The sequence below is a fragment of the Crotalus tigris genome, unplaced genomic scaffold (genome assembly GCF_016545835.1).
Source record: "Crotalus tigris isolate CLP2741 ecotype Arizona unplaced genomic scaffold, ASM1654583v1 scf7180000017977.1317863, whole genome shotgun sequence".
Lineage (NCBI taxonomy): Eukaryota > Metazoa > Chordata > Lepidosauria > Squamata > Viperidae > Crotalus > Crotalus tigris.
The window spans coordinates 710,209-737,082 of NW_024096755.1; the positions used below are offsets into that span (position 1 = coordinate 710,209).

The 26,874-nt window shown below is 38.2% G+C and overlaps 1 protein-coding gene across 1 annotated transcript; it reads right to left on the reverse strand.

Moving 5' to 3' along the window:
• Window positions 1-1,231: 1,231 nt before the first annotated feature.
• LOC120309041 (serine protease 27-like) lies at window positions 1,232-16,693 on the reverse strand. Its single transcript, XM_039345835.1, has 6 exons — window positions 16,577-16,693; window positions 9,937-9,957; window positions 8,320-8,479; window positions 6,487-6,755; window positions 5,504-5,673; window positions 1,232-1,506 (listed from the first exon to the last, which is right to left on the reverse strand). Exons 1-6 carry the CDS (start codon window positions 16,632-16,634, stop codon window positions 1,282-1,284), a joined length of 903 nt encoding a protein of 300 aa, XP_039201769.1. The 5' UTR covers window positions 16,635-16,693; the 3' UTR covers window positions 1,232-1,281.
• Between the last annotated feature and the right edge of the window lie 10,181 nt (window positions 16,694-26,874).

Here is a 26,874-nt window from a genome sequence, read left to right on the forward strand (position 1 = left end):
ACCAGGCTTCAAGGAATTCTCTTTCTCTCCTTGATTTTGCTTAGGTTACAACTGTGGTCTCGGTTAGATCAAACTTGTGTCCTTCTGAGTCTTCGTGGATGGACATGAGGGATAGTGGGTTGTTTTGATAGCCAAGGAGAGGGTTCATGCAGTCTGGTAGATAGTTTTCTTCCTGTTTGGCCCACAGTTCTTTTCACAGTTGTTGCATTAAATTGCTCACATTAAGATTGTAGAGATTCAAAACTTCTGTTTCCTCATTTTCTGAGTAGCTTAGCATGCTGATGAAAGGACTAGAAAGTTCTTTTTTTTCTAACAGGAATGTTTTCCCAATATAGAAACACTTTCATCTTCCCACTGTGAAATGTGGTACAGTTCATACTACCCAATATTGATAAACTTAACTGAAGTAGAATATCAATAGAGATACTTGGATATTTGCCATTATCTTCAGCTCCACGGACAGTGGTCAGTTCAGCAGTCTCTACTAAACCATAAGCATTTTGTACAGAACATAATTGTTTGGATTCACATCATGTGCTAGGCAAAGCCCAAACTACATCATGCACCAATAGGTTGTGTGGCCCCAGTTGATATTGATAATGAAAAGTACCATAAACACTGTGTACAAAATACAATCGTTTGCATTCACATCTGGTGGTAAGCAAAACTCAAGCTACATCCGGCACCAATGGCTTGTATGGGCCAACTTAATATTAATAATGGAAAAGTACATTAGGCCGCCTAGAATCCATGAAAGCTAGATAAGGTGCAAATGTTTTAAACAATTTTAAAATCCAGACTTAGAAGTGCTACAGTGCAACAAAAACATACAGTAACAAGTGGTTCTTCTTCTTGTGCTATATCCGTTATCGGACATTGGTGATCATGTTGGCAATCCTGTTTTTATCAGCAGCCGCACGAAAAAGTGGTTACATATATATATTTCACCACCAGATGGCAGAATATGCCTTATTGTCTTAGATCTTATTTGATAAGTGGGATTTTCTGTTCTCAATACAATTTCCCTCTCTTTTCCCTACCAAATTGGTCAGTATTTCTTAGTACTTGACTCTCACTGGTACAGATGAAACACTGCTTTTCTGCAGTCTGTAGTGGAACTTAAGCAACTACTTCATGATATATAAATCTTGTATCCCCAAAAGAATCTGACAAGATCAATCACTTAGTCAACAGCTTGCTGAAAATGTATCACAAGAAAAGTACAAATTCATAGTGTTGCTGGTACAGATTTAATATCTGGAGTGATTGAGGGTGCGTATTTTATAGGAGGGTTGGTACAAAAATCAGCAAAAGTAGAGTCACCCTGGGGAAGTTTGAAAGTCCACTATTTGTATTTATATTGTTTTGGATCCAATCTAGGTAGAAAGGTACTGATGTATAGACGCCAACTCGGTTGGGCTGAGCACAGCCTTCCCCCCAACTCACCACCCCAGCCAGTGTCCAGGCCCCATTGGATTTGCAGACTAAGGGCCCTCCGGAATCACCCTGTGGAGAAAAAAGAGATAAAGGGAGTTACCTCCTGATAAGAAACATTCAGTGAATAAGAATGAGATTCTTCAACTCTATCCACATCGACCTAATCCATGGAAAGCTGCTATGCAAAACACCATGACATTCTCATTTTTTAAAAAAAATTGCAGGTAGTCCTCAAGTTGCAATGGAAATTGGGACTGGAATTGCTGATGTGATTGTGAAGTGCAATGTCACAGGACTGCATCATTTTGTGATAGCAATCCAAGCAGTACCAGTTGCTGTCATAACCCCAAGATGTGCGGGTTAAGTGAAAAGTGATGGGAGTCCCAGGTAAGGAGCACAAAGGGGTAAGGTGCCATGGGGGTGTGTGGGTGGGTGAAGCTGGGCCATTTGCTGTAAAAATGAAAGGATATGGCATGAACTCAGAAGGACGAGAGATGTGCATTTGCAAAGCCTGCATAACAAAGATAAAGGAAGAGGGAGTGTGAACAGGTGGGACCCCTTTCAATGTAGAAAACAAGAGCATGTCAGGCATATTATACAAGACATATTGCTAAGATAAACAATAGGGCTAAAACAGAGCCAATAGAAGACTTGCTAAAAGTTTTCTAGGATGCCTGTTAGTTAACTTTTAGGAATGGGATTGAAGTAGAGCCAATAGAACACTTGTTAGATAACTTTTGAAGTGTTTATTAGTTAAGACTTAGAAATAGGGATGGCATGGAGCCAGTAAAGGATCCTTTAGATAACTTTCAAAAAGCCTTTTAGACAATGTGTCTTAATCCCGCCTTGAAAAATTATATAAAAGCTTGTTGGATCCTTTGTTTTGGGTCCTGGCATTTTGCTGTCCGGGACCCCTTTTGCTGAAGAGCTTCAATAAAAGGAAATCAATCCTGCACCTTGTGTCTGGTAGGTCTTCATTGGCTTTGGCACCAGGCTAAGATCCAAATTTGGGGACAACAGGTGAGGTTGGGGAAAGCCCTCAGAAGCTGGCACTGTCTGCATGTGAGTTGCGAGAGGTGGGAGGGAGAGCCTTGGAGATCTGGTGATGATGCGGAAGGCTGGAGAATGGATGGCACCGCAGATGCCAATACAGGAAGTCTAGGGGGACTTAACAGAGAGAAGAGACTTGCCATCTTTCCTGCAAAGGGAAGTTGCCAAAAACTGCCCAGATTTTTTCCAGGAAGTCAGGAGGTAAGATATAGCTTAATGTGAAGAATTTTACCAAACTTGAAACAAATCATGTCCTTTCTGTCCTACTATATCCTACTGTTGCTGATGGTAGCATACCAGTTTTAATTTTAAAATATTTTTAAGACAACTATTTATCAACTTTGCTGATGGGAAATACTAGCAAGTTTTTGTCATTTGAAAAAAAGGGGAAAGAATTAGAGCATAATTTTATATTCTACTGAAAAGGAAGTCCCAGTGGATTTATTGGCATTTATTATTTTTGGAAGGTTACCATTTATTGCCATTTATTATATTTGGCATATTTGTTTTTGCTCTCAGTGAAATTCCTAAGAACAGATTAGTTAACTATTCCTTTTCCTGAGTAGAAAACCCCACTGAACATGGAAGGCATGAGTAAGTACATATCAAATCTTGATGTCAATCAGCAATTGATCTCCATTGTACAGGAAGAGTGACCACATGCATTTTCTGGAAGTCAGTGGACTACACTTTTCATATGTTTTAAATCTTTAGAAGCCCATCCTCTGTTTACAGATGCTGTAAAAATATAATTGAAAAATCTCATGTTGTAAAAGTGCATCTCATATAAGGAATAACAAGCAGCCATAAATTCCAAAGTTTGATAGTAAAAATGAATATTAAAATATTACATAAGTGAGTATGTAATTTTTAATAATTACATAATTTCCCCCTTCCCTCGACCTTGTTGCCAAAGGTGACTGGGACATGGAGTGAGTCAGAGATAATATATATTGCTGTCCCTCACTTATGATGGGAATCTCTTGACAAATACACGTAGACCATATGTTAAGGAGGACAGTGCAGCACTGTGAATTTGAATCCTCCCAAATGCTTTGGAACAAGTAGGCCATGGAGGTGGCTCAGCTCTGCAATTGCTTAAAGCAGCTGCGGGAAGTGATGCAGTTGCTTTAAGAAGCTGCAGATCAAAGCTACTTTCACCCTGTCAACCCAGACAAGATGCACACCCTGGCGGGCTAGCTCTATTGTAAGGTTACATTAATGATCTTACAAGTCTGAAAATATCCATGGTCCTTCTGAGACACTTGTCATGCCCTATTCATTTGGAGGGCTCAGCTGCCACTTATCTGATTATTGCTAATAGAAGTAAAAGAAAGGTCTTCAGAATTTAATATTGAAAGAGAAATTTAAAATTGAATTTGCTGCAGTGGAAATTTACTGAGTGCAGAAAAAAACTAATAATATATGGGAACCAGGAAAGGAGAGCATAAAGAAAGGAAGATAAACACATGGGCAAAAATAGCTGGGTCTTAGGATGGGAAAAGAAAGAAGACAGACCATAAAAAAATAACTGTAAGAGGAAATGGCTAGCTAGGAAAGGCACACTGAATTGAAAAACAGTGTTTTATTGTTCTAAAAAGGGGACATAAATATCTACAGAGTTTAAAATAACCATTTAAATGTCTAATTTTTCTTATTGTATATGTGAATATGATTTAATATGTTATCAGGAAATATGTATAAGTGGACAGAAAGAGTGTAACCTCATAATACTTCAGCCAATGGGAAAGAGGAGGGATGTAGCGGCTGGGGACAGGACTGCATAAAAGAAGAGAATATTTTGGGTTAAAACTTTGGAGAGAACCAGGCTTTGATAGCTTCTCTCCCCGCTTATTGCAATAAATGAAACAAAAGGCCTTCACTGTGTCTTGGCTGGTTATTGGTCAGGCGAGCTTGCCTCTGGTCATGAAGGAAAGTGGCCAGGAGCACATAACATTGTGGCACTTCTTCCTGTCTCCCATCTACCATTACACTCCCATTGTAGTCTGAAGCCCCACTTAGCCTTGAGTTACAAGGTCCTAATACTCCTAAGTACTTAAGCTTTCATAGATTTATTCTGGCTGAGTGTTATTGTAGCTTTGCATATTATGCTAACCCAGCCCCCCTTGGTGGTATTATGATTCAGTGTATTGTAAAAAAAAGGATAATTCTTTAAACAGATTAAGCATATTGTGTGATTGCAGTAGGAAGGCCTACTCAGAAATTAACACAACTGAGTTTAACAAAGCTTTTTTTCTAGATAAATGAAATTAAATGACAGACTGCCCACAGACCCAAACTTACATGGTCATTGAATAAGATTTCTTTTTCTTTTTTAATTGGTTGGAACCCCCCCCTTTTTTTTACCGCCCTTGCAGAGGATAAAAAAAAGAGAACTGATAATTGGGAATGGCTTCTCTAAGATAGGAAAGAAAAACTCTATGACTGATTATGTCTACGCCAGGATCTCATATTTTCCATCAGCTTGAGAGTCCCAGCAAACTTTGCATTGCATTTCAAGGACCACTCCTGAAAAGTGGTTAAGGCCAAGCAAATTTTTGGTTTTCAGGATTGAAGTTTTACATTCTGCTATCTATAACCTTTTCTCCCCACAACTTCCTATGCAAAAAAGAAGAAGATGCGGATGGTCATATTTCTTAATCATCTCTTTGAATAGTGATGGCCTCTATCTTTATGTTCAGAAAGGCCTGCACCCAAATATAGACCACAAGTAGTGCAGATGGTTTTTTTTATGTGTTTGGAAAAGTTTTATCATTGAAGAGATCCAGAGGTGGAGGTTACTTTTAGCCTGGAGAACCCCGAAGAAATTGTGGACCATATTTTTGCACCTTTGGTCTTTTGAATCAGTTTAACAAGTGCTTATAACAAATGCTTAATACATTTAATTCCTTCTCAGGACCGTGAGGACACTTATAGAACTTTATTTTACTTGCTTAGGACTTTATATTTACATGTCATTTTGCTTCTCTAAAGAATAGGTTTTAGAATATCCTACCTGACAGGCATCCTTTCCACCTTCTTTGTACCCTGCACAGATCATATCAGCCTTGACAAGATCAGTTTGTAACTGATATCCTTTGCTTATATTATAGAGATTGTTGCAAGTATCACGATTTATGATGGGTACCTCCACTTCCTGAAGGATTTTGGGGAATGCCAAGTCTTCTGTAGAAGAAAAAAATGGGACAATTTTCATTCCCAGAATGCAAAGATAACAGATTTATGCACAATATATAGACCTCCAGATGTTGTTAAACCACAATTCCTAGTAGTCTCAGGCAGGAAGATGAGTGATGAAAGATTCTGGGAGACATATTGTATTTCATCAACATCTGGGCAGGTTTATAATGTGTACTTATGCTGTGGAATACAACTTGCCATTTGTATAATCTTGTTTTTTATTGTATATTGTTGAGAGTCATGAAAAACTGCACTCCCCATATTTTTTAAACATATGTATTTAAAAAACGACTTCCATTAGTTTGCCCTCAGTGATGTTTCAGAAAGGTTTTTGCTGACTTTCCCAAACTAGTACTCTAACTTCTTCCAGGTAAGTGCAAACAACTCATCTGTACTTTGAAACCTACCACTCTCTCTTCCAGTTCTCCATGTAATAGATTATTTTGATGGATACTCACCTATGTACTTTGGTTTTCCAGTTCCATCACTCTTCTTTATTCAAACCAGATAAAACATTTCATAGAGATGGACTTCCTCACTCAAATTACTCAATGACAACTCCCAAGACTTCGCTATGTATGATGCAACATGCATCAGATCATTGTTGAGGAAGGTTATGAAAAACCTTTAAAACCCACATAGAAAAAGCAGCCTCAGCAGCTTTCTTTTTCCAAATAACAAATGTGTATTATTGAAGAAAAAAGCAAACAAACAAGCAAAAAAAAAAAAATCACATATAGTCCAACTTTCTGGATTTCTTTAAGAACAATTAAAAATGTTTCCTCCAGTTTTCCTCACCTGAATACCCAATCTGTCCCCATCCGGTGACCCAGCATTTTGTGTTTGCAGGAAAATCCACAGAAGATGCTGGCAAGCAGATGGGAAGGATATAGTCACTGAAAGTCACTGGGGAATTCAGCTCCACTAAAGCAATGTCTCCAATGGAGCCAGCCTTGCCATTGTAGTCAGGATGGGAGATAACACGTTTAACGGCCGATGTCACCATATTAGGAGAAGGGTCCAAGAGTTTATAAGCACCCAACTGTACTTCATAGGGTGATATAGGGCTGAAAGTTGAGAATCAAAGGTGAAATAAAGCTTATGCAGGAGTGTTTGCAGAATGTGGTAAAAAAATCAAGATGGTGGCTATGACAGTGTGATCTAAATTCAGCCCACTTTTTATGTACTTCCTGTATAATATATGGTCCATATTAAAAAATGAGAGCAGTTCTGAATGCACCTTCACAATTGCTATTTTGATTTTTAAAACCATATTTGTGAATACCCTTGGAGCTAAAAACTCATTAATTCTTTAGTTTAAATTACTTGTTGCACAGCTGAGTAGGATAGTAGATTAAGTCTCCTGGATCCAATTGTGCCTGGAAATCCATTTCTCCACCACTGCAAAGTTATGGGTAGGTTATTGCTACTTAGGAAATAACTTTTCTTGGCTGCAATGTCTATTATTTGGATATCATTAATGTCCATTATCAATGCCAATCATATTCAATTACTTCTTGCAAAAAGTCAATAAGACCCTTCTCTCCCTGGATTCAAGTTTTGATTCAATCCTTGTACATGATAAATTATGGTGAGCCAATGTATATTTTTTTTGTCTTTAATGTAGCCAAAGGAAAAGAACTATCTGCTGAAAGAAGTGAAATACTGTATTTTAAAAGCTGTGAGTGTTATAATTATTAATGTTTTATTTTTTTTAAATAATAATATAATTGTTTGAATCTGCTTTTCCCTAGGATGTTTTCACTTTATTTATTTATCAAATTTATTGGCTACCTATCTTACCACAGGATAGCTCTGGGTGGCTTATAATATTAAAAGATAAAATGGTATAAATAGAATTCTACAAAAATATAAAAAATACAAAATACTCTTTGAGATGCCTTTAGTTTTAACCAGTGCTTCTCAACTTTGACAACTTTAAGATGTGTGAACTTTAACTCCCACATTTCTCCAGCTAGTGTCAAATTGATACCAAGGTTTAGAAACACTGATTTAAACAGCAAAAGCATTGCATTTGGCAGGACTTTGCAAAGCTTGATGTTTGCTCAGGCTCAATAATGAAGAATAATGAAGGTTATTTTCTTCTATTCCTCTTTTCTAATAGTCTGCCAGTTTGCTTCCACAAAAGCTGGGACTGATTTATGTCATTGGTATTTGAGGCTGAGACCTCCACTTCTGTTTACTGTATAGAATATGAACAGACTGGAAGATCTGTCTCACCTCAATCTACTTGGCTAATTTCAGGGAGTTTCAGAGGGTGTATTTGACTGACCTAGTTTATTTTTCTGGCAGCATACAGTAGCTTCAGTATCTTTTGAGCAACTGCTGCATGAGACAGTCTTGCTGCTCTGCCCTATGGAAAGACCTTCTAGCCACCACACCCAAAATTCTTCTGCTTTGCCTAACCATTGAAACAACCTGCCTCCAGAAGTGGTGAACGCTCCAACACTGGAAGTTTTTAAGAAGATGCTGGACAGCCATTTGTTTGAAATTATATAGGGCTTCCTGCCTGAGCAGGGGGTTGGACTAGATGACCTCCATGGTCCCTTCCAACATGGTTCTCGAGCAAAGCTCGACCATGCCTGTGTGTAGTGTCTATTGTCTACTCACAAAAAAAAGCAGTGAGCTGCAGAAACTACCCAGTTGGAGTTGATGAGGGAACCTCCGCAAATCGGCTTGTTAGCTTGAAAAATGCTGGCTTGCCAGGGCCATGCCCCTTCAACAGCTGCCTGCCCTCCAACAATCCGTGATGTCATAGGCTGCCCGCAAGCTGGGAGGAAAGAAGAAGGATTACAACAAGAAGAATATCACGACCATCCAACAACATTTCTACTGGCAAAAATGTTATCCTTTTTAATGTTAATTTGCTTTAAAACATTTCTATTAATATTCCACATTATACATGAAAATGTTGCCTGGATGCTGTTAGAATGCAGTGCCTATGCCACACAACAGTGCTGGAAAACTGGAAAATGAAGGATAGGGCACTCAGAGCCGCAAAGTGGGGCAGTGTTGCAAAGTGGTCAGAACCACATCAGGCATGGCGGAATTATGAGAGTTTCTCTCTTCTTTCAATTTTATCGTTTGTTTATTAAAACAATCTCAAATCTATTTTAGGGTGTCCAGTAGTTTTGTTTTGGAAAAGCCATTGTTAATTTACAACAGTGATGAGTATCTATAGCTCGGGTGTAGAATGAGGGTGAAGGTTCGTTCTCTGAGCTTGTGGGTTGGTTTCTGAATGTTTCGTTACCAGGCTAGGTAACATCTTCAGTGGAGTTTAGGAAAAGTCAGGATAAGTGTTCTTCTATTTTTAAGGGTGTGTTGAGTGAGGGTCTTGTGATGCATCTTGTGATGGGTCAGGTATGAGTCATCAGTGAGAGGCTTGGGATGGGTCTTGTGATGGGGAGTTTACATCAGGTCAGGATCATTGGGAAGTGAACTGCTGGGGGGTGGGGCTTGCATGGGTTGGTTGAGGGTTGGTGCTGTCTCTGGTGCAGAATCACCAGAAGAGATTCGGAAGGCTGGAAAAATGGATTTGAGCTGGATGTAGCTTTGGAGCTATTGGTTGTTCACATACAGATTTGATAAATGGTCCCCCAGTGTTATCAACTTAAGGCCTTTTTTTGGTGTTTGACAGTGAGTACTTTCAGTTACAGCTGGGAGGGATGGAGCAGTAGTCCATGCTTTTAGTTGCAAATAGATTGGAAAAAGTAGCTTTAGATTTAATAGTTGGGCTCATTAGTAGCCAAAGCTTATATTTTTAAATTGTATACTTTGAGGTTCATCTAGGGCTAGGCCACAAGCAGAAATCTTACTTGTTTCTGATCTCAATTTTAATGTGTTATTATGTCAATGTGATGTTTTGGTCCTGGTTAATATTTAGATGGGACACCACTAGAACATTCAAGATTCTGAATTAGATTGGGAAGTTGAGAAAATGTCCTGGAAGAAGGCAAAGACAAATCCTTTTCATGTTTCCATGAGAAAACCACATGGATGTATTTGGGTAGTCATCAGCAGTCAACCGTGGGCCATGAGAGTCTTTATATTATATGTCAGCAGAATATCTGAGAAGAATAATTAGGGCCATTAATAATGTCTGTCACCCAAGAAAAATCATATAGAAGAATAGCTGGATCTCTTATGTCTGTACCATCCCTAATATATGCAATTTAATATCCATTTCTTCCTGTGTAGAAAGGTTTTCCGTTGAACTGTATTGCCTACCTGCTTTTACTCTAACACCACCTGAAGAAACAAAAACAAAAGAAAGTTATTTCAAAGACAGAAGAGAAAACTAAAAAAAAAAAAGAACTGTATATGTACACTCAAAACAAGAGACTTTGGTTGAAAACTCTTCCCAGTTATAAAATTAATAAAATTAAATATGCCTGGCAATTATATTACAGGTTTATATTTGTAGCACAAATATCAGAGTGCATGCAATGCTGCATTTCAACTTGGGTGTATCAGAGCTTGGTCTTTAGGTACTTGATTTTAATTTTGTAATATGACGGTAGGAGAGTATCCATCTGTAGATTGGATGGTGGTACATCCCGTGTTAGCTTCTTCTGGCCTAAGGACTATAGGATCCTATGACTCTGGGAAAGAGTAAATGTATTTAAACTTGGACTGAAATACTCTCTTCATAAGTGTGATTTATTCATTTAACTACAGCTGAAAGTTACAATGAAGTTGGGAAAACTGATACACAATCTATTAGAATAGAACAGAATAACAGAATTGGAAGGGACCTTGGAGGTCTTCTAGTACAACCTCCTGTGGGGCAGGAAACCTTGTACTATTTCGGACAAATGGTTGTCCAATCTCTTCTTAAAAACTTTTAGTGTTGGAGCATTCACAACTTTTGGAGGCAAGTTGTTCCATTGGTTAATTGTTTTAACTGGAAATTTCTTCTTAGTTCTAGATTGCTTTTCTCCTTGATTAGTTTCCATCCAGGTACTTGACTCTCTTGACTAGCTTGACTCAGGCGACCCCTGAGATATTGGAATATTGCTATCATGTCACCTCTAGTTCTTCTTTTCATTAAACTAGACATACCCAATTCCAGCAATTGTTCTTTATATGTTTTAGCCTCCAGTACCCTGATCATCTTTGTTGCTCTTCTCTGCACTCTAGAAAGAGTTTCAACATCTGTTTTACATTGTGGTGACCAAAACTGGATGCAATATTCCAAGCGTGGCCTTACCAAGGCATTGTAAAGTGGTATTAACACTTCACGTGATCTTGATTCTATCCCTCTGTTAATGCAGCCTAGAACTGTGTTGGTTTTTTGGTAGCTGCAGCACACTGCTGGCTCATATTTAAGTAATTGTCCACTAGGATTGTTCTTGAAGTTATGACTGTTAAATCACCCTGGCAGTCACATAATCACAATATATGTGTTTGGCACATAGCTCACCTTTATGACCAGTTGCAGCATTCTGTGTTCACATGATCGCAATTTGCGACCTTCCCAACTAGTGTTCAACAATATCAATTGTAGAAGCCAGATTTGCTTAACAGTTGCATGTTTTTCTTAATGTCCATATGATTTGCTTAATGACTATGGGAAAATGGGTGTAAAATTTTGTTCAGTCTTGGGATGACTCACATAAAGTCTGCTTCACTTCACAACCAAAATTCTGATCCCAAGTCAAAGACCACCTATGCAAAATGTCTGTAACTGGGCCCATTGTATTACTTAGGTTCTGTTTGAGAATGCACTTTCTTCTTGCATCAGACCAGCAGTTGTTTATGTGTGAAATCTTGCAAGAATACTCTCCTGGAGATGCAGTCGAGCATGGAAAAAAATGTGTTTTTTAAAAATGTTTTATTGATTTTTTAATTTTACATTTAAGTATTTAAAAAGTAATGTGGCAGCTGAGTTAATTGATAATTCAATGACATACAAATATCTTTAGTACAAGTCTCAAACTATCACATTAAATATTTCCTCTCTTTTCCCCTTAGTATTTATTATCTCATTTTTAAACTAATACAATTCTTCTTATATCAATTAAATAAAAATAATATTCTTATATTTATTGATAATTTTTAGCTTATACTTGCCTGGTTGATTTAACATTCATTCTTTATAGACAATCAATGTCCTAATTAGTTTTTCCCAATTTTTAGTTTCCCATTAATATTTAAACTAACATTTAATATTTATAATATCCAAGTTTTAAGTAACCAAAGTTCCCTTTATCACAATTCATCACAAAGTCTAATATTCAGGATACACGTCTTGTCGATTTAAATACATTCTATTTCTCATCATCTTACATCATCTAATTTAGGGCTTTTCAACCAGTGGTATCGGTACCACCTGTGGTACATTGGCACCTGGTAGGTGGTATGTGGCCATCCTAGAAAAGTGGTAGTAGGGGAGGGGAATGAGCTGAACTGGTGGCAGCATCGCACAAGCCTGAGCAAGAGATGGCTGGAGCTGCAGGGCTGTCAGGGCTCAGCCGAAGCACCAGGATCAGCGCCAGGCTCCAACTGGAGCTCGGCACTGATCCTGGTGCTTCTGCTGAGCCCAGAAGCAGCGTCGATCAGCTGGAAAGCAGCACTGATCCTGGTGCTTCTGCTGAGCCCAGATGAAGCACCGATCAGCTGGAATGTTGCAGCATCTCCAGGGTCTTATGATTTACATTCAGATGCTTGGCAACTGATTTATATTTATGATGGTCACAGTGTCCCAGGGTTATGTGAAGTGACCAAAACCTGCTGCAACCACCCAGCAGACGGGGAATAAAAACCAAACACCCCCCCCACCACACCTCCACTGCCAATCCTCAACAGAAATGTTCACAACAATGAACACCTCGGACAGGAGGAAGAGCGTGGCTGGGCAGGCAGGCAGGTGTCTTGCTCGGCTGTGGCTTGGGGGGCACTTTTTTCAGTGCCATTGTAACTTTGAATTGTCACTAAGCAAAATGTTGTAAGTCAAGGACTACCTGTACTTTATCACTTTTTTCCTTTTTTTTTTTTTTTGGTCATCAAGTTTTTGACACCTTGCTAGATGACTGGTTGGATGTTGCCATATCCTAAAACTGGTACAATGGGTGAAAAGGTTGAAAAGCCCTGATCTAATTAATAATACAATATAACATTCTTATTTTCTACTAATTTCCAAATGTCTTAAATTTAGTAATCAAAGTTTCTCTTGTTTCAACATCAAATACTTCCTCTTTTTTTTCTCTTAATGTCTATCATCTGTTATTTAAGCTAGTACAGTTCTTATTATATGTAAGAACATATTTATTACATTTATCAATAGATTTTTAGCTTATATATATCTTAGTTACTTTTACATTCAGCCCTTATAAACAAATCAATATTCAAATTTAACTTTTAATATTTATACTTCCAAGTTTTAAATGACCAAGATTTTCTTTATCTCAGTTCATAACAAGATCTAGTATTCAAAGTACACATCTTATCTACTTGAATATATTCTACTTTAATCCTCACTAATAGATCAAAACCCCAATTTTCTTCAGCCTTATTCTAGCTTTCTTTCTTTGCCAACTTGCCTTCCATATCTATGCTTTTAAATCATCAAATAAATGTCCCTTGGTTATTATATATATTTGAGATAAAGAAGGCCATCCAGTCACCATTTTTTTTGGAAGGGCTAACAAATCTGTTTGCCCATCTTGACTTAGTTGTCCTGAAATATTTATCTTCCCTTCAATCTGTTCTTCTTCTTGATCCTCAGGTTTCTTCTGGTTTATATAGAGAATCTTTTCCATTTTCAGTGTTGTCAGTCCCTTTTCTGGGTTTTCTATTAACTGTGTTTGTTGATCAGTTGAATCTTCTATCATAGTATTTGATTGTTCCACTTCTTCTATTATATTCTGTATAGTTGGTTCTTTAGTTGTAATCAATGTTTGGGTTTGTATATCTAGGCTGACATCTTGTTCTTTTCTGTAGCTTCTTATTTCATCAGAAGCTATAAGAATAGTTTCATATATTGCTTTCAACTTAGAGAAAATCTGTTCCTGATCTTTATCCATGCTCTCTTAGTGGTATGTTAAGTTAAAAGCTTTACAACCAGAAGATGAAAATAATTTTGTCACTGAGTATAGAACATTGCTGGGCTTCTCACAGCTGATATCTGCCAGGGTTACAAAAGTGTTATCTATAGTCTGGGCTTCAAGCCAAGTCTCTTTTAGATGATAACAAGTTGTAATATCAGGTTTAGCCACAAGTTGTCGCCTATTTTTTTAAATCCAAAATTTTTATAATCCTTTTTCCAATTTTACTTCTTTTTTGTAAATAAGAAACCAAATCTTCAATAAGAATAATAAATCTTTTAGTCCTCAAATTTTAGAAAGATAGAAATCCAGTTAAAATCAGGTTATTTTTTCAGCATTTTAAATTCCCCTGGATAGTCAGTCACTGCTGTTTTTAGAGGGTGGGATAAAGTTTCCCTTCCCTCTCTCCACAGGGGAGGGGGGGAAATACTTTGGGCAGCTTATACAGGTAGAAAAAATAGTTAGGATTGAAGAGAGGTCCAGATCTCATCCAGTCTCATCTGCGCTGCTTTGTAGGTGCCTGGTGGTAAGTTTGACTTTGGCTGTCTGCAGCCTAGTGACGGGCCATATTTCTTTGGCTGGTCTTTCGTTTGTTCATTCGTTTGGAGGGCTGCTCTGGATCAAGCAGAAGAACTACTACCCTTCCACGATCAAGCGGGGGTCCCCTCCTTGCTTGCCGCCCCTATAGGGCAACTTTTGACTCTTTCCAGGATCCCCCAGCAATTCAAAATAGGATGTGGAAGACGGAGCTCGCCTTCCAGCATCCATGGCGGCTGCGTTGGCAAACCAAAATTCACAACCAAAATTCTGATCCCAATTGTGTTCCTAAGTCAAAGACCACCTATGCAGAATGTGTGTAACTGGGCCCATTGTATTACTTAGGTTCTCTTTGAGAATGCACTTTCTTCTTGCACCAAAACAGCAGTTGTTCATGTGTGTAATCTTGCAAGAATACTCCCCTGGAGATGCAGTCGAGCATGGAAAAATAATAAGTGCATTATTTTCATCCTCTGCTCTATTCTTTGTAAATGGGGCCCTCTAAGACCGGTCTGTTGAGATCGGGTGTTGAGCTGTACTTTTTGTTTTTTCTGTTTTACTTTTTTTTATAATTAATAAATAGGCACATCAAATTTTTAATACAAATTTTTCATGTGTGAACTTGAGGTCATAGAATTTCCCAGCCAGCCCAGCTGAGAATTCTTGGAGTTGAAGTCCACATATCTTAAAATTGCCAAGTTGGGAAATACGGCTCTACCAGATCAGACTTAAACATTTGGCTTAACTCTTCCCAAACACTAAAACAAGAAACATCAGTGGACACGGAATCTGTACATCTTTGTTGCTAACTACTGTGAGAGGTCCTTAGTGGGCTCTGACCTTGGTTGTTGTTGTTTTTTTTTGCAGACATTTAATTACTCAGCACTGATGATGTTACCTAGTTTGGGTAATAAAACATTTGCAAGTCATTTCACTTGCAGTCAAGCTCAGAGAGCACCAAGGATCCCTCATTCAATTCTGACCTATGAATATTCTCCTTTATTGGCTAACTATTGTGCAGCACAAACATTTTTTTCCCTAATGCATCCTCATGACATTGCTTTCCTTTTATCCACACGAATGAGATACACTTAAATGGTCAGTAGCTGTTCAAGTATTAAAATGGGACCTCTCTCTTCCCCCCCCCTCTCTCTTTCTCTTTCTCCCTCCCCCTCCCCTTCTCCCTTGGACTTTTCCATGCTTATCTTAGAGGTAAATTGGGGGATCGGGAATAAGCATAGAGGCAGCATGCAGCACATATGTTAGGATTAGCAAATATTATAGAATTTTGTTGACTTTTGCTTGGGTGGAAAGCAATTCATCTCAACAATGGGAAGAGCCCTGAAGTTCACTCCTTATCCCATAATTCATGTTTTTTCTGGCTTCAGAAGACTAAAGCAAGCTACTGCCCCTCAAAAAGATATTGTCTAAAATATATCCCTTGGCTGCGAAAAGATCTCTCCCTTTCCCTGGTCTGAAGATGTTCAATATTGGGTATGAGAATACCAGATTAAACAGGTCTTTAGTTCATGATTTCAAACGCATAGAAAAAGACAGGATATGAACACAATAAATGCAAATATTCAGAATATGTTTCTTCTCCTCTGTTCTAATCTATGACAGATATGATTCACTCCTGAATATCATGGAGGTTGGGGTTTCAATGCAAAACTTCTGCTTTTTATTTCCCATGTCTGTGAACTAAGAGGACTAAAACAGAAGCTAAGCTCAATCTACACACGCCACAGTTCTCAGTCACCACCAGATGGGATTTCAGCGAACAGTGTCTTTTTGAAAAAGAAATGTTTTACGTTGCCACAAATATGCAAGAGAACGTTTTCTGCCACTCTCTAGGATAACTTTCCCTAGCCAATGGTTTGAGGCTTTGTTGGATTTTAATTCCCAAATCATCCCAAGCCTCCTGACCATCCTGGCTAAAGAATAATGGGAGTTATAAACCAATTTATCAAGATTCCAGCGTGGGGAAGACTACTGTGCATAGCCCATCTCTTTTTACTCTTTTATTTTCAGAGCATCTCTGAGATTGTAGAGCATATACATTCCTACTGTGGTGAAATTACACTGAATCATCTCTCAAGGAATTTAGGATTAGGGAAAGGAGCTGCTATTTTTTTTCTTTGAAACATTAATCCTTGCTCTCTAGCATGGGTGAAAGAGGCCTCAGCTTTACACTAACTAGACATTATAGATCAGTTTTTCTTCTTGGAGTCAAGACCAAAGATCCCTACTTTCCCTTCTTACATCCCACCCACCCCATCTGTCACCTTGTAGCACCAACATCAGCAGCAGCCAAACCACCAGAGAAGAGGGAATGTGTGCCATTGTCCTTTCCCTGCTCCTGTATTTCCCTTCTGGAATGACCTATGAATTGTTCTCTTTCAGGAAAAGCTATTTTATTTCAGCTTCTGCTATCTGTGCAATAAAGTTAATCGCAAAGGTGAAAGGGTAACAACAGAAGCATTTCCTCCTCCTCCTTTCTTTGTTCTTTGTTCCTTAACATTTTATAATAAAGAGGAAAGAAGGGAAAAAAGAAAGAAAAATGCTCATAGAAACAAAATTTTCTGGTGTAAATAAATTTAATATATAAATATATAAATGTTATTAGAAAGAGCTGCACACATCATGTATCTACAAACAGAAAGAGAAAGAGATTTTATTTATTTTAAATATTCACATCTGAATTGGTTTACTTAATATATTTAACACAGAACATAGAATATCAGAGTAGGAAGGAACTTTGTTTATCTTACTTCACAATAAAATAAAAGGAACTTAAATATATGAATACATCAAGGCCATATTTCTACCAATCCTGAAAATGGGGCTTCCAATGGAGAAATTATTCTTCAGGTATAGAATGAAGGGTGATGGACATTGCATAATTGATGCAGAAGGTGTGTCTTGTCAGCCCTCACACCGTCAATCATAATTTTAAAAGGATAGTGAAATGTGTCATATAGATGTCCAAATAGTGTTCCACTGATAGCATAATTCTTGAACATTTGATTAATTTAATTAATGTGTATAGATGGATGCTGGAATTATTAGCTTGCAGTTTTGTACAGAACATGCCAAATTCTATGTATTTCCCCACCCTTGAGTTGAAGATGAAACCAAAGAGTTCTTGTTCTTTGATTTCTTGAGATTCCCATGCTCCCATTGAAAATCTTCTGGGCTTTTCCCCTGATTCATTTATAATTTCATTCATGGATCACTAAGGCAGCTGTACAAAGGGCAAACATTCAAAGCATTTAGCTTTTTCACACCCAGCAATGAAAAACATAGAAACCAGAACTATCAAATAATTTTAGGTGCTGAATGCCGGTTTCTCCTGCTTCTTATATTTCCCATCCTCCTGTGTGGGCAGGTCTTCTTTCCTTTAACTATTCCAGTTGTTTGAAAACAAAAATACCTTGACCCCCCCCCACTCCCTTTCCACAGTCTCTCTTTTAACATAAATGTACATCCATCCTTCTCATTTATTCTGCCGTCATTGCCCAGGTATTGCAAAAATCAACACAATGGAGAACAAATTGTTTGTTCCTTATTTCTATATTTCATTATAGATCTGTAGAAATTTTGGGGCAAGGAAGACTGGATGGTTCACTTCATAAGAACAAACCAGCATTCTTTGCAGTATTGTAGATTTATTCCAAGATACCTAATTTGCAACTTAAAGATCAGGTGGAAGGAATGGGGGAAAAGGGTAGAGAAGGAAAACTTTGCAGTCCTGTGGGTATGTGGTTGAGTAGGTAATGCAAAGAAAGCATGCTTCACAAAGCCTGGACCAAAATCTCTTGGAGAGATAATGAGGGTTGAATAGATTGATGAACTTCTAATGGGAAAAATGGGACAAGGAATGTCCTTCAGCTTAATGGACCATAGTTGGATCAGTGGCATATTAATAGAGAAATAACAGCTGCTGACTAATGAAAAACATTGATTGCTGGCAGTCCAGGATGAAATGGACACAAAGAGTAGAGAAGAGGTGCTGGAGGAAAGAAGATAATGTCAGATGCTAAGGCCAATCAGAGATGGTCTGGAAGGCAGCATTGCAGACCATCTACTCAGAAGGGCTTAAGATAGTTTAGAACAGCAGGTAGCAGTTTTGAAGTGGAGTAAATACAACCCGGGGGCTATGTAGTATGTATGGATAGTAGGGAATGGATGGACGATGATGCCATCATTCATAAGCTCCAGAAGTGCGTGTGGAGGGTATCGATAGTGAGTAGAAAATGTGGATCTGCCTAGTGTTTAGTATTCCTAGCGAGGGACAGATGCAACATTTCTGTCTCCTCCTTCCCATGCTGAAAAATCAAAGTGACACCTTTTAAAAAAACCAGGGAAATCTAAGCTATAATCTAATGTTGGGTAAAAATTTGGACAATTCATATCTAGTTCCCTTTTGACCTGGTCTGCCCATTTCTCAAATTCTTGCCTTAATTTTAAAATGCCAATTCTCATGCCAAAAAGCAGTCTGTAATTAAAGGAAATAATCTTTCCTTTAGGCTGATAACAGATGATTACAATAACATATCAGGGTTAAAGTTCTGTTTCATGTGCCATCACCATGAGAGAAGGATTTAAGTCTATGAGGACCTCGAGAACCATAGACTGATTATCTGGGGTGGGGCAGAAGGTTTAAAAAGTTCAAGAGGTCAGCTGCAAGTGTGTAATCAAAACCCATCCCTCTTTTTAGAGGGTTGCACATATGAAAAAGGCAAGGGTTCAGATATACATGGTCATAGCTGAAGCCTACTTCTAGCAATATTGTGAATGGTGACAGCAGGACAAAAAAGGACTGGATAATGGTTTGGCAAGGTATTTGAAAATGTTGGTCTTAGCAATAATGGTGTTGATCTACTCTTTATTCTCTTGTCCTGTCAAGCAAAATATTTTGGACAAGGTGTGCATATTATAGATCAAACATGATCCCCCAATCTTAATGAGTACTTCTGAAATTCTGAGAATGTGTTATGGGTAACTCATGAAATTCAGAATATTTGGTCAAACATTTGATAAAAAATCAATTTACCAGAAGGCAAAAAAAAAAGGCATTTATCTTCAGCCATCTAGAATATTCTTTAAGACTATTTCTGGGGTCTATGTGAAGTCCAGAACTCTGAAGCATAACAGGTTGCCATTCTTCTTTTAATTAGAGAAAACTAAAGAAAAATACTATAGCAAAGGACAGGAAGCTGGTCAGACACATGTTTTTCTGGGAATCACAGAGATTAAAGACAGTCAACATACATTACCAAAAATCATCTGGAGAGCTTGTGGTTGCCAATTACTTCCATTTGCAATATCTATTGATCATTTAAATCAAAATCTGAGAAGGAAATAAACAGACACAAAATAGAAATGCTTTCCTCTCCAAGAAAAGAGATAAGAAAATACGAACTGTCCCTAGAGACAAAGAAAATTAAAAAGTCTTCTGAGTCAGTTGTTCTAATTGCTGTATATTACTTCCCTCTTACAGTTTAGAAGAGTCTATATTTTAGGTTCTTTTTTTATAAGATTTTATTAATTTTTTCCATACATACAATAATATTTTTTCAACCAATGTGCTGTCTGAGTTTAGATACACTAATACATATTTCTCCTTCATGGATTACTGCCTTGTTGTGGCGAAGGGGCTTGCATAACTCAATGAAGCTATGAGCTATGCTGTGCAGGGCCACCCAAGACCAACAGGTCATAGCAGAGAGTTCTGACAAAATGTGATCCACTGGAGAAGAAAATGGCAACCCACTCCAGTATCTTTGCCATGAAAACTCCATGGACAGTACCAAAAGGCAAAAAGATATGACACTGGAAGATGAGCCCCTCAGGTCGGAAGGTGTCCAATATGCTACTGGGGAAGAGCAGAGGGTTAGTACTAGTAGTGCCAGAAAGAGTGAAGTGACTGGGCCAAAGCCAAAAGAACACTCAGTTGTGGATGCATCTGGTGGTGAAAGGAAAGTCCGATGCTATAAAGATCTTTTCTCCATAGGAACCTGGAATGTAAAATCCATGAACCAAGGCAAACTGGACGTGGTCAAACAAGAGATGACAAGACTGAACATCAACATCTTAGGAAACAGCAAACAGGAATGGATGAATTTAACTCAGAGGACCATCAGGTATACCACTGCGGGCAAGAATCCCTCAGAAGAAATGGAGTAGCCTTAATAGTCAATAAAAGAATAGAAAAGGCAATACTGGGATACAATCCGCAAAATGACAGAATGATTTCAGTGCGAATCCAAGGCAAACCATTCAGTATCACAGTAATTCAAGTCTATGCCCCAACCACTGGTGCTGAAGGATGAAATTGACTGGTTCTATGAAGCCCTACAGCACCTTATAGAATCAACACCAAAAAATGATGTCCTTATCATTATGGGAGACTGGAATGCTAAAGTAGGAAGCCAAAAGATAACTGGAATAACAGGCAAGTTTGGCCTTGGAGTACAAAATGAAGCAGGGCACAGGCTGATATAATTTTGTCAAGAGAACATGATGGTCATAGCAAACACTCTTTTCCAACAACCCAACACAGGATTGGAAAAGGTCAGTTTACATTCCAATTCCAAAGAAAGGCAATGCCAAAGAATGTTCAAACTATCACACCATTGCACTCATTTCACATGCAAGTAAAGTTATGTTTAAAATCCTACAAGCTAGACTCCAGCAGTATGTGGATCGAGAACTTCCAGAAGTACAGGGAGGATTTCGAAGAGGCAAAGGAACTAGAGATCAAATTGCCAATATACTTCTGCTTCATTGACTATGCTAAAGCCTTTGATTGTGTGGATCACAACAAATTGTGGCATGTTCTTAAAGAGATTGGAGTACCAGACCATCTTATTTGTCTCTTGAGAAACCTATATGCGGGTCAAGAAGAAACAGTGAGAACTGGACACGGAACCACTGATTGGTTCAAAATTGGGAAAGGAGTCCGGCAAGGCTGTATTCTGTCACCCTGCCTATTTAACTTATATACAGAGCACATCATGAGAAAGGCAGGGCTAGATGAATCAAAAGTTGGAATTAAGATTGCCGGGAGAAATATCAACCACCTAAGATATGCAGATGATACCACTCTAATGGCAGAAAGTGAAGAGGAACTAAAGAGCCTCTTGATGCGGGTAAAGAAGAAGAGTGCAAAAGTTGGCTTGAAACTCAACATTAAGAAAACCAAGATCATGGCATCCAGTCCTCTTAATTCTTGGCAAATAGATGGGGAAGAAATGGAGGTAGTGACAGATTTTATCTTCCTGGTCTCCAAGATCACCATATATGGGGACTGCAGCCTAGAAATTAAAAGGCACTTGCTCCTGAGGAGAAAAGCTATGGCAAATCTAGACAGCATACTAAAGAGCAAAGACATCAGCCTGCCAACAAAAGTACATATAGCCAAGGCCATGGTTTTCCCAGTTGTAATGTATGGCTGTGAAAGTTGGACTATAAGAAAGGCTGAGCGCCAAAGAATTGAGGCCTTTGAACTATGGTGCTGGAGAAGACTCCTGCGAGTCCCCTGGACTGCAAGAGGATCAACCCTGACTGCTCTTTAGAAGGCCTGATCCTGAAGTTGAAACTCAAGTATTTTGGCCACCTAATGAGAAGGAAGGACTCACTGGAGAAGAGCCTAATGCTGGAAAAGATTGAGGGCAATAGAAGAAGAGAACAACAGAGAATGAGGTGGCTGGATGGAGTCACTGAAGCAGTAGGCGTGAGCTTAAATGGACTCCAGAAGTTGGTAGAAGACAGGAAGACCTGGAGGAACATCCATGGGGTCGTGATGGGTCAGACACGACTAACCCCCAAAATAAGACCCAGTCTTATATTTTTTTACCTCCAAAAGAGGCACCAGGTCTTATTTTGGGGGGATGTCTTACCTGCTTACCTTAGGACTGCCACAGCTAAGCATCCCATGCCCCAACACCTGTTGCGCTGCTGCCTGAATTATTTTGTGGCTGCTTGTGGCCACTTGTCAGATGCCATGTGGTGCATCATACCGGTGCCACTGCTCACATCAGGAGACCGCATTGCTCATTGTGCCGGTACTGCCGCTTATGGCAGGAAGTTATGTCTCATGTCATGCCAATGCTGTCACTCACAGTAGGAGTTGCATTGCTCCGGTGCTGCTGTTCTGGCATGCCATGGTACAATGTGCTACGTGGCCTGCTGCCGTGAATGGCTACACTGGCACAATGCACCTTGTGGCCTCCTGCTGTGAGTGACAGCAGTGGTGCAAAGCAAAGCTGCAAATAGCTGCACTTATGTGAAGTACCGCACGCCCTCCTATTTTGAGCGGTGCCACTGGCATGATAAACCACATGCCTGCCATGAGCAGTGCACCAACACGGTAAGCCTTACAGCTTCCTGCCACAGTGGCGGCACTGGCATGTGGCTTCCTGCTGCGAGTGTGGCATCCTCCTGCCATGTGGCATCCATCCATGAGTGGCTCAAAGAGACCGCAAAAGTCGGGCAGTGGCATGACAGGGGTGTGAGAGGCCTGGCTGTGATGGTCCTAAGCTAAGTGGGTGCGGGGCATAGTTCCACTCCCTCCCTAGCTTGATTTTTATGCCTTTGCCTCATCTCAAAACTAGGGCTTATTTTGTGGGTAGGGCTTACATTAGATGCATGCATAACAATAAAGCAAGGTCTTATTTTTGGGATAGGTCTTATTTTTCGGGAAACACGGTATCATCTACCTACCTATCATCTATCTATCATCTATCTATCTATCCTGTCTCATCTCTATCTCTCAGACTTTCAGGCATATCTTAAGAAAACTGAAGATAGGTTAGATTTGGTCATCTTCTATTTGGGGATTAGGTGCAGACATTTGGGGGATTAGGCTGTTTGCTACTGTGCAAATAGGAGAATCACATGATGTAATGGAAACAAGACCTGGGAGAGAAATGAGACATTCTCATATGCACAGTGTGAAAACGAGCAAAGTAGAATTGTTTCTTTATTCTGGTAAAATATGTTGGGCTGTATATTTTAGGTGTAGGTCAGAAGATTGGGGAATGGTGATGTAAAGCATAACTTTTTTTGTTACTGATTATTTCATAATAAATGTTCTTTCCAAAGCATATGTTTTTCTTTATTTCTCTGGGATTTATACTGGTAATTACTTAGTTCCTTAATTATAATAATACTGGTAGTTTTCTTTTTGTTTACTTCATGCCGAGCTTCAATGTCCAAGTTCAAGATCAACAGCAAAAAGTTTGAAGGATATTATTAACACACCAGTTTATGGTATTTTTCAAGCTGGAAGAAAGAGTGTAAACAGACATGAACTGTCCAGGGTGATTTCTGATAGATTCTTCTCTAAAGGATTGGCTGTCAGGAGTTTTTATTACTAGACATTTAATTTTCACATCACAAAGAAATAAAAATACGAAAAGTACAATACTTATGATAGGCAAAATTTGGATTTGCTTTGAGAAGGATGGCTTTAACAGTTTTGCTGCTAATACTATTTTCTCCCCAAGTATATAGGATTGATCAAGTGAAACGTAAATTTCAAAATCTTTTTGTGCCATATCACAGATATCATCAATGGGGAGATCTCATAGTAGGTGGCATAGGGACCTTAGGCAGTTTTTTGCATGGTGCCCTAAATTTTGAAGAAGTGCCACCACCACCATTGCAGGAAGATCTCATGTAAGGATTTTGCTTTAGTTTTGTTGTGGGAATAATTGGTCATAGAGCTGGATTCAATTACTCAGTTTTGAATTGTTATGGACGTTCATAATTTCCTTTATTATTTTCCTTGACATCTATCATTTCCTTTTGAAACCTTCTCAAACAAATATTGCCTTTTTATTGATTTGATCTCTCTTTTTTCTATCCATAACTTAATATGTTGGGCAGAATATTAGTGAAAATACAGCATTAAAATTCTTCATTTAACTATTTATTCGGAGTTCCAATTAGCTTAATAAATAATCCAAAGCCTTCCCTTTATAAATTGCAGAGATTGTCACTTCCAATTTTCCCAATCTTTTGTCTAATACAATATGGAGATCATTTTGAGATGCTATTCTCCAATGACGAGTGGTATTTCTTTAGATTATTTAATGATCCAAACTCACTTTTTATTGACATATTTTGTATACTAGTCTGTACCACAATGTTGTTTGCAGAAATAAAAGCATAGAAATGAATAAAACACCATTTTGTAACTTAGTAAATTTTATACTGTCCTACCATTGTCCTTAATCAATTAAAAATGACCCAGATATCTGTAATAATAAAAAGAAATGATTTGAAGGGTATATTTATAAGGAGAATGCAAAACAGGTTTTTTTAGATTTAAACTTCAATATCATAAATAAATTGATTGTATTCCAATTTGTTGCCTAAGAATTACCAACATATCCTGGCCCTGGTATTTGCAGTGAAGGAGATCAATGAAAATCCTCATATCTTACCTAATGTCACCCTGGGTTTCCACATTTATGACAGTCACTTCAGTGCAGAGAAGACCTATCATGCCACAATGCTTCTACTTTACAGCTTGAAGAAATTTGTTCCCAACTACATCTGTGGTATTCAGAACCATCTGACAGCAGTGATTGGGGGATTAGACTCCAAAACATCAATTGACATTGCAAATGTCTTGGATATCTACAAAGTTCCACAGGTAGATTACATCAGCTTCAAATTATATTGATCTAGAGAAGCAGTTTTTGTTTTGTTTAAATAAAAGTTATTCTGTGAATCAGATATAGAAATTGGGAGTTTGGCAAAAATATTATATATAATATTCAAAATTCTGTGGCTCTACAAAGAGTTATTGGGAGACTAGTAACTCTTTGTCAGCCACAAATTTTGAATTTACTGTATTCACCGTATGTGACATCTGCCTGCAAAACATGCTCCTAGATTGGAGCGAAACATAGAACAGACTGATTTATATTTAATAATAATAATAATAATAATAATAATAATAATAATAATAATAATAATTGTCAATAAGAAAGACAAAAAAGTCTGGATAGTGGACGTGGCAGTGCCTGGAGATAGCAGAATAGAAGAGAAAGAACTGGAGAAGATAACAAAATACAAAGACCTACAAATAGAAATAGAAAGGCTGTGGCAAAAGCAAGCAAGGGTAGTACCAATAGTCATAGGCTCCTTGGGTGCAATCCCAAAACCACTGGAGCACCACTTGAACACCATTGGCATTGACAAATTCACTATTAGTCAATTGCAAAAGGCGGCCTTATTAGGAACTGCTTCCATCCTGCGACGATATCTGTAATACCATCAAACATCCACATCTGCCTATCCCAGGTCCTGGGTAATGACTCGATAGGTACAGTCTGAACATCTGGCTGACTGTGCGATGATCAATAATAATAAAGTTGGAAGGGACCTTGGAGGTCATCTAGTCCAACCCCCAGCTCAGGCAGGTAAACCTATACCATTTCGGACAAATGGCTGTCCAGTCTCTTCTTAAAAACTTAAATAGGCTTATGAGGGTGGTGCATCATCTTGTGCATAAAGATCAATCAGGATTTATAACAGGAAGGTATATGAAAAATAATGTCAGACAAATTATTAATTTACTAGAATATTTAGACAAGAACAACCAAGTTCCTGCAGGGCTCATATTTTTAGATGCTGAAAAAGCATTTGATCAATTGAATTGGCATTTTATGTTAAGAGTAATGGAAGAAATGAATTTTGGTGAAAAGATATTACAAGCCCTTACGGTAATATATCAAAAACAAACGGCACAACTTATTGTTAATGGAGGTTTGTCGGAGGTTTTTACAATAGAGAAAGGTACTAGACAGGGGTGTCCTTTATCGCCATTGTTGTTTGGTTTAACATTGGAAATATTATTGATCAAAATTCGAGAGTCTCAGGAAATTAAAGGAATATATGTTAATAAAAAAGAATATAAGTTGAGAGCTTTTGCGGATGACTTGGTTGTTACTTTGTCGCAACCTGATTATTCTGTAGTAAACTTATTACAGTTGATTCATCATTATGGTTTGGTCTCGGGGTTTAAGATTAACGTAAATAAGACTAAAATTTTACCTAAAAATATGTCGAGTCAGGAGAAGCAGATTTTGGTCAACTTGACGGGTTTTGAGATTGTTAATAAGGTAAAATATTTGGGGGTGATGCTGTCTGTTTCTAATGCAAAATTATTTAAAAATAATTATGAAAGGTTGTGGGTCAGGGTACAGAAGGACTTGAAGAATTGGGAAAAGTTGCAATTATCTCTCATGGGAAGAATTGCAGTGATAAAAATGAATATTTTACCCAAGTTTCTTTTTTTGTTTCAAATGTTACCAATTTTGAAAAATGAGATTAATTTAAATGAGTGGCAGAAGGGTCTCAACAAATTTATTTGGGCAGGGAAAAAACCAAGGGTTAAGTTTAAAATTATGCACGACTTCCGTGAGAGGGGTGGACTTAAGGTACCAAATTTGAAATTATATTATGATGCGGTGGTTTTAACATTAATTAGTGATTGGGTAAATTTGACAAATTCTGAGATACGTTACTTAGAGGGATGGGATTTACTTTATGGGTGGCATGCCTA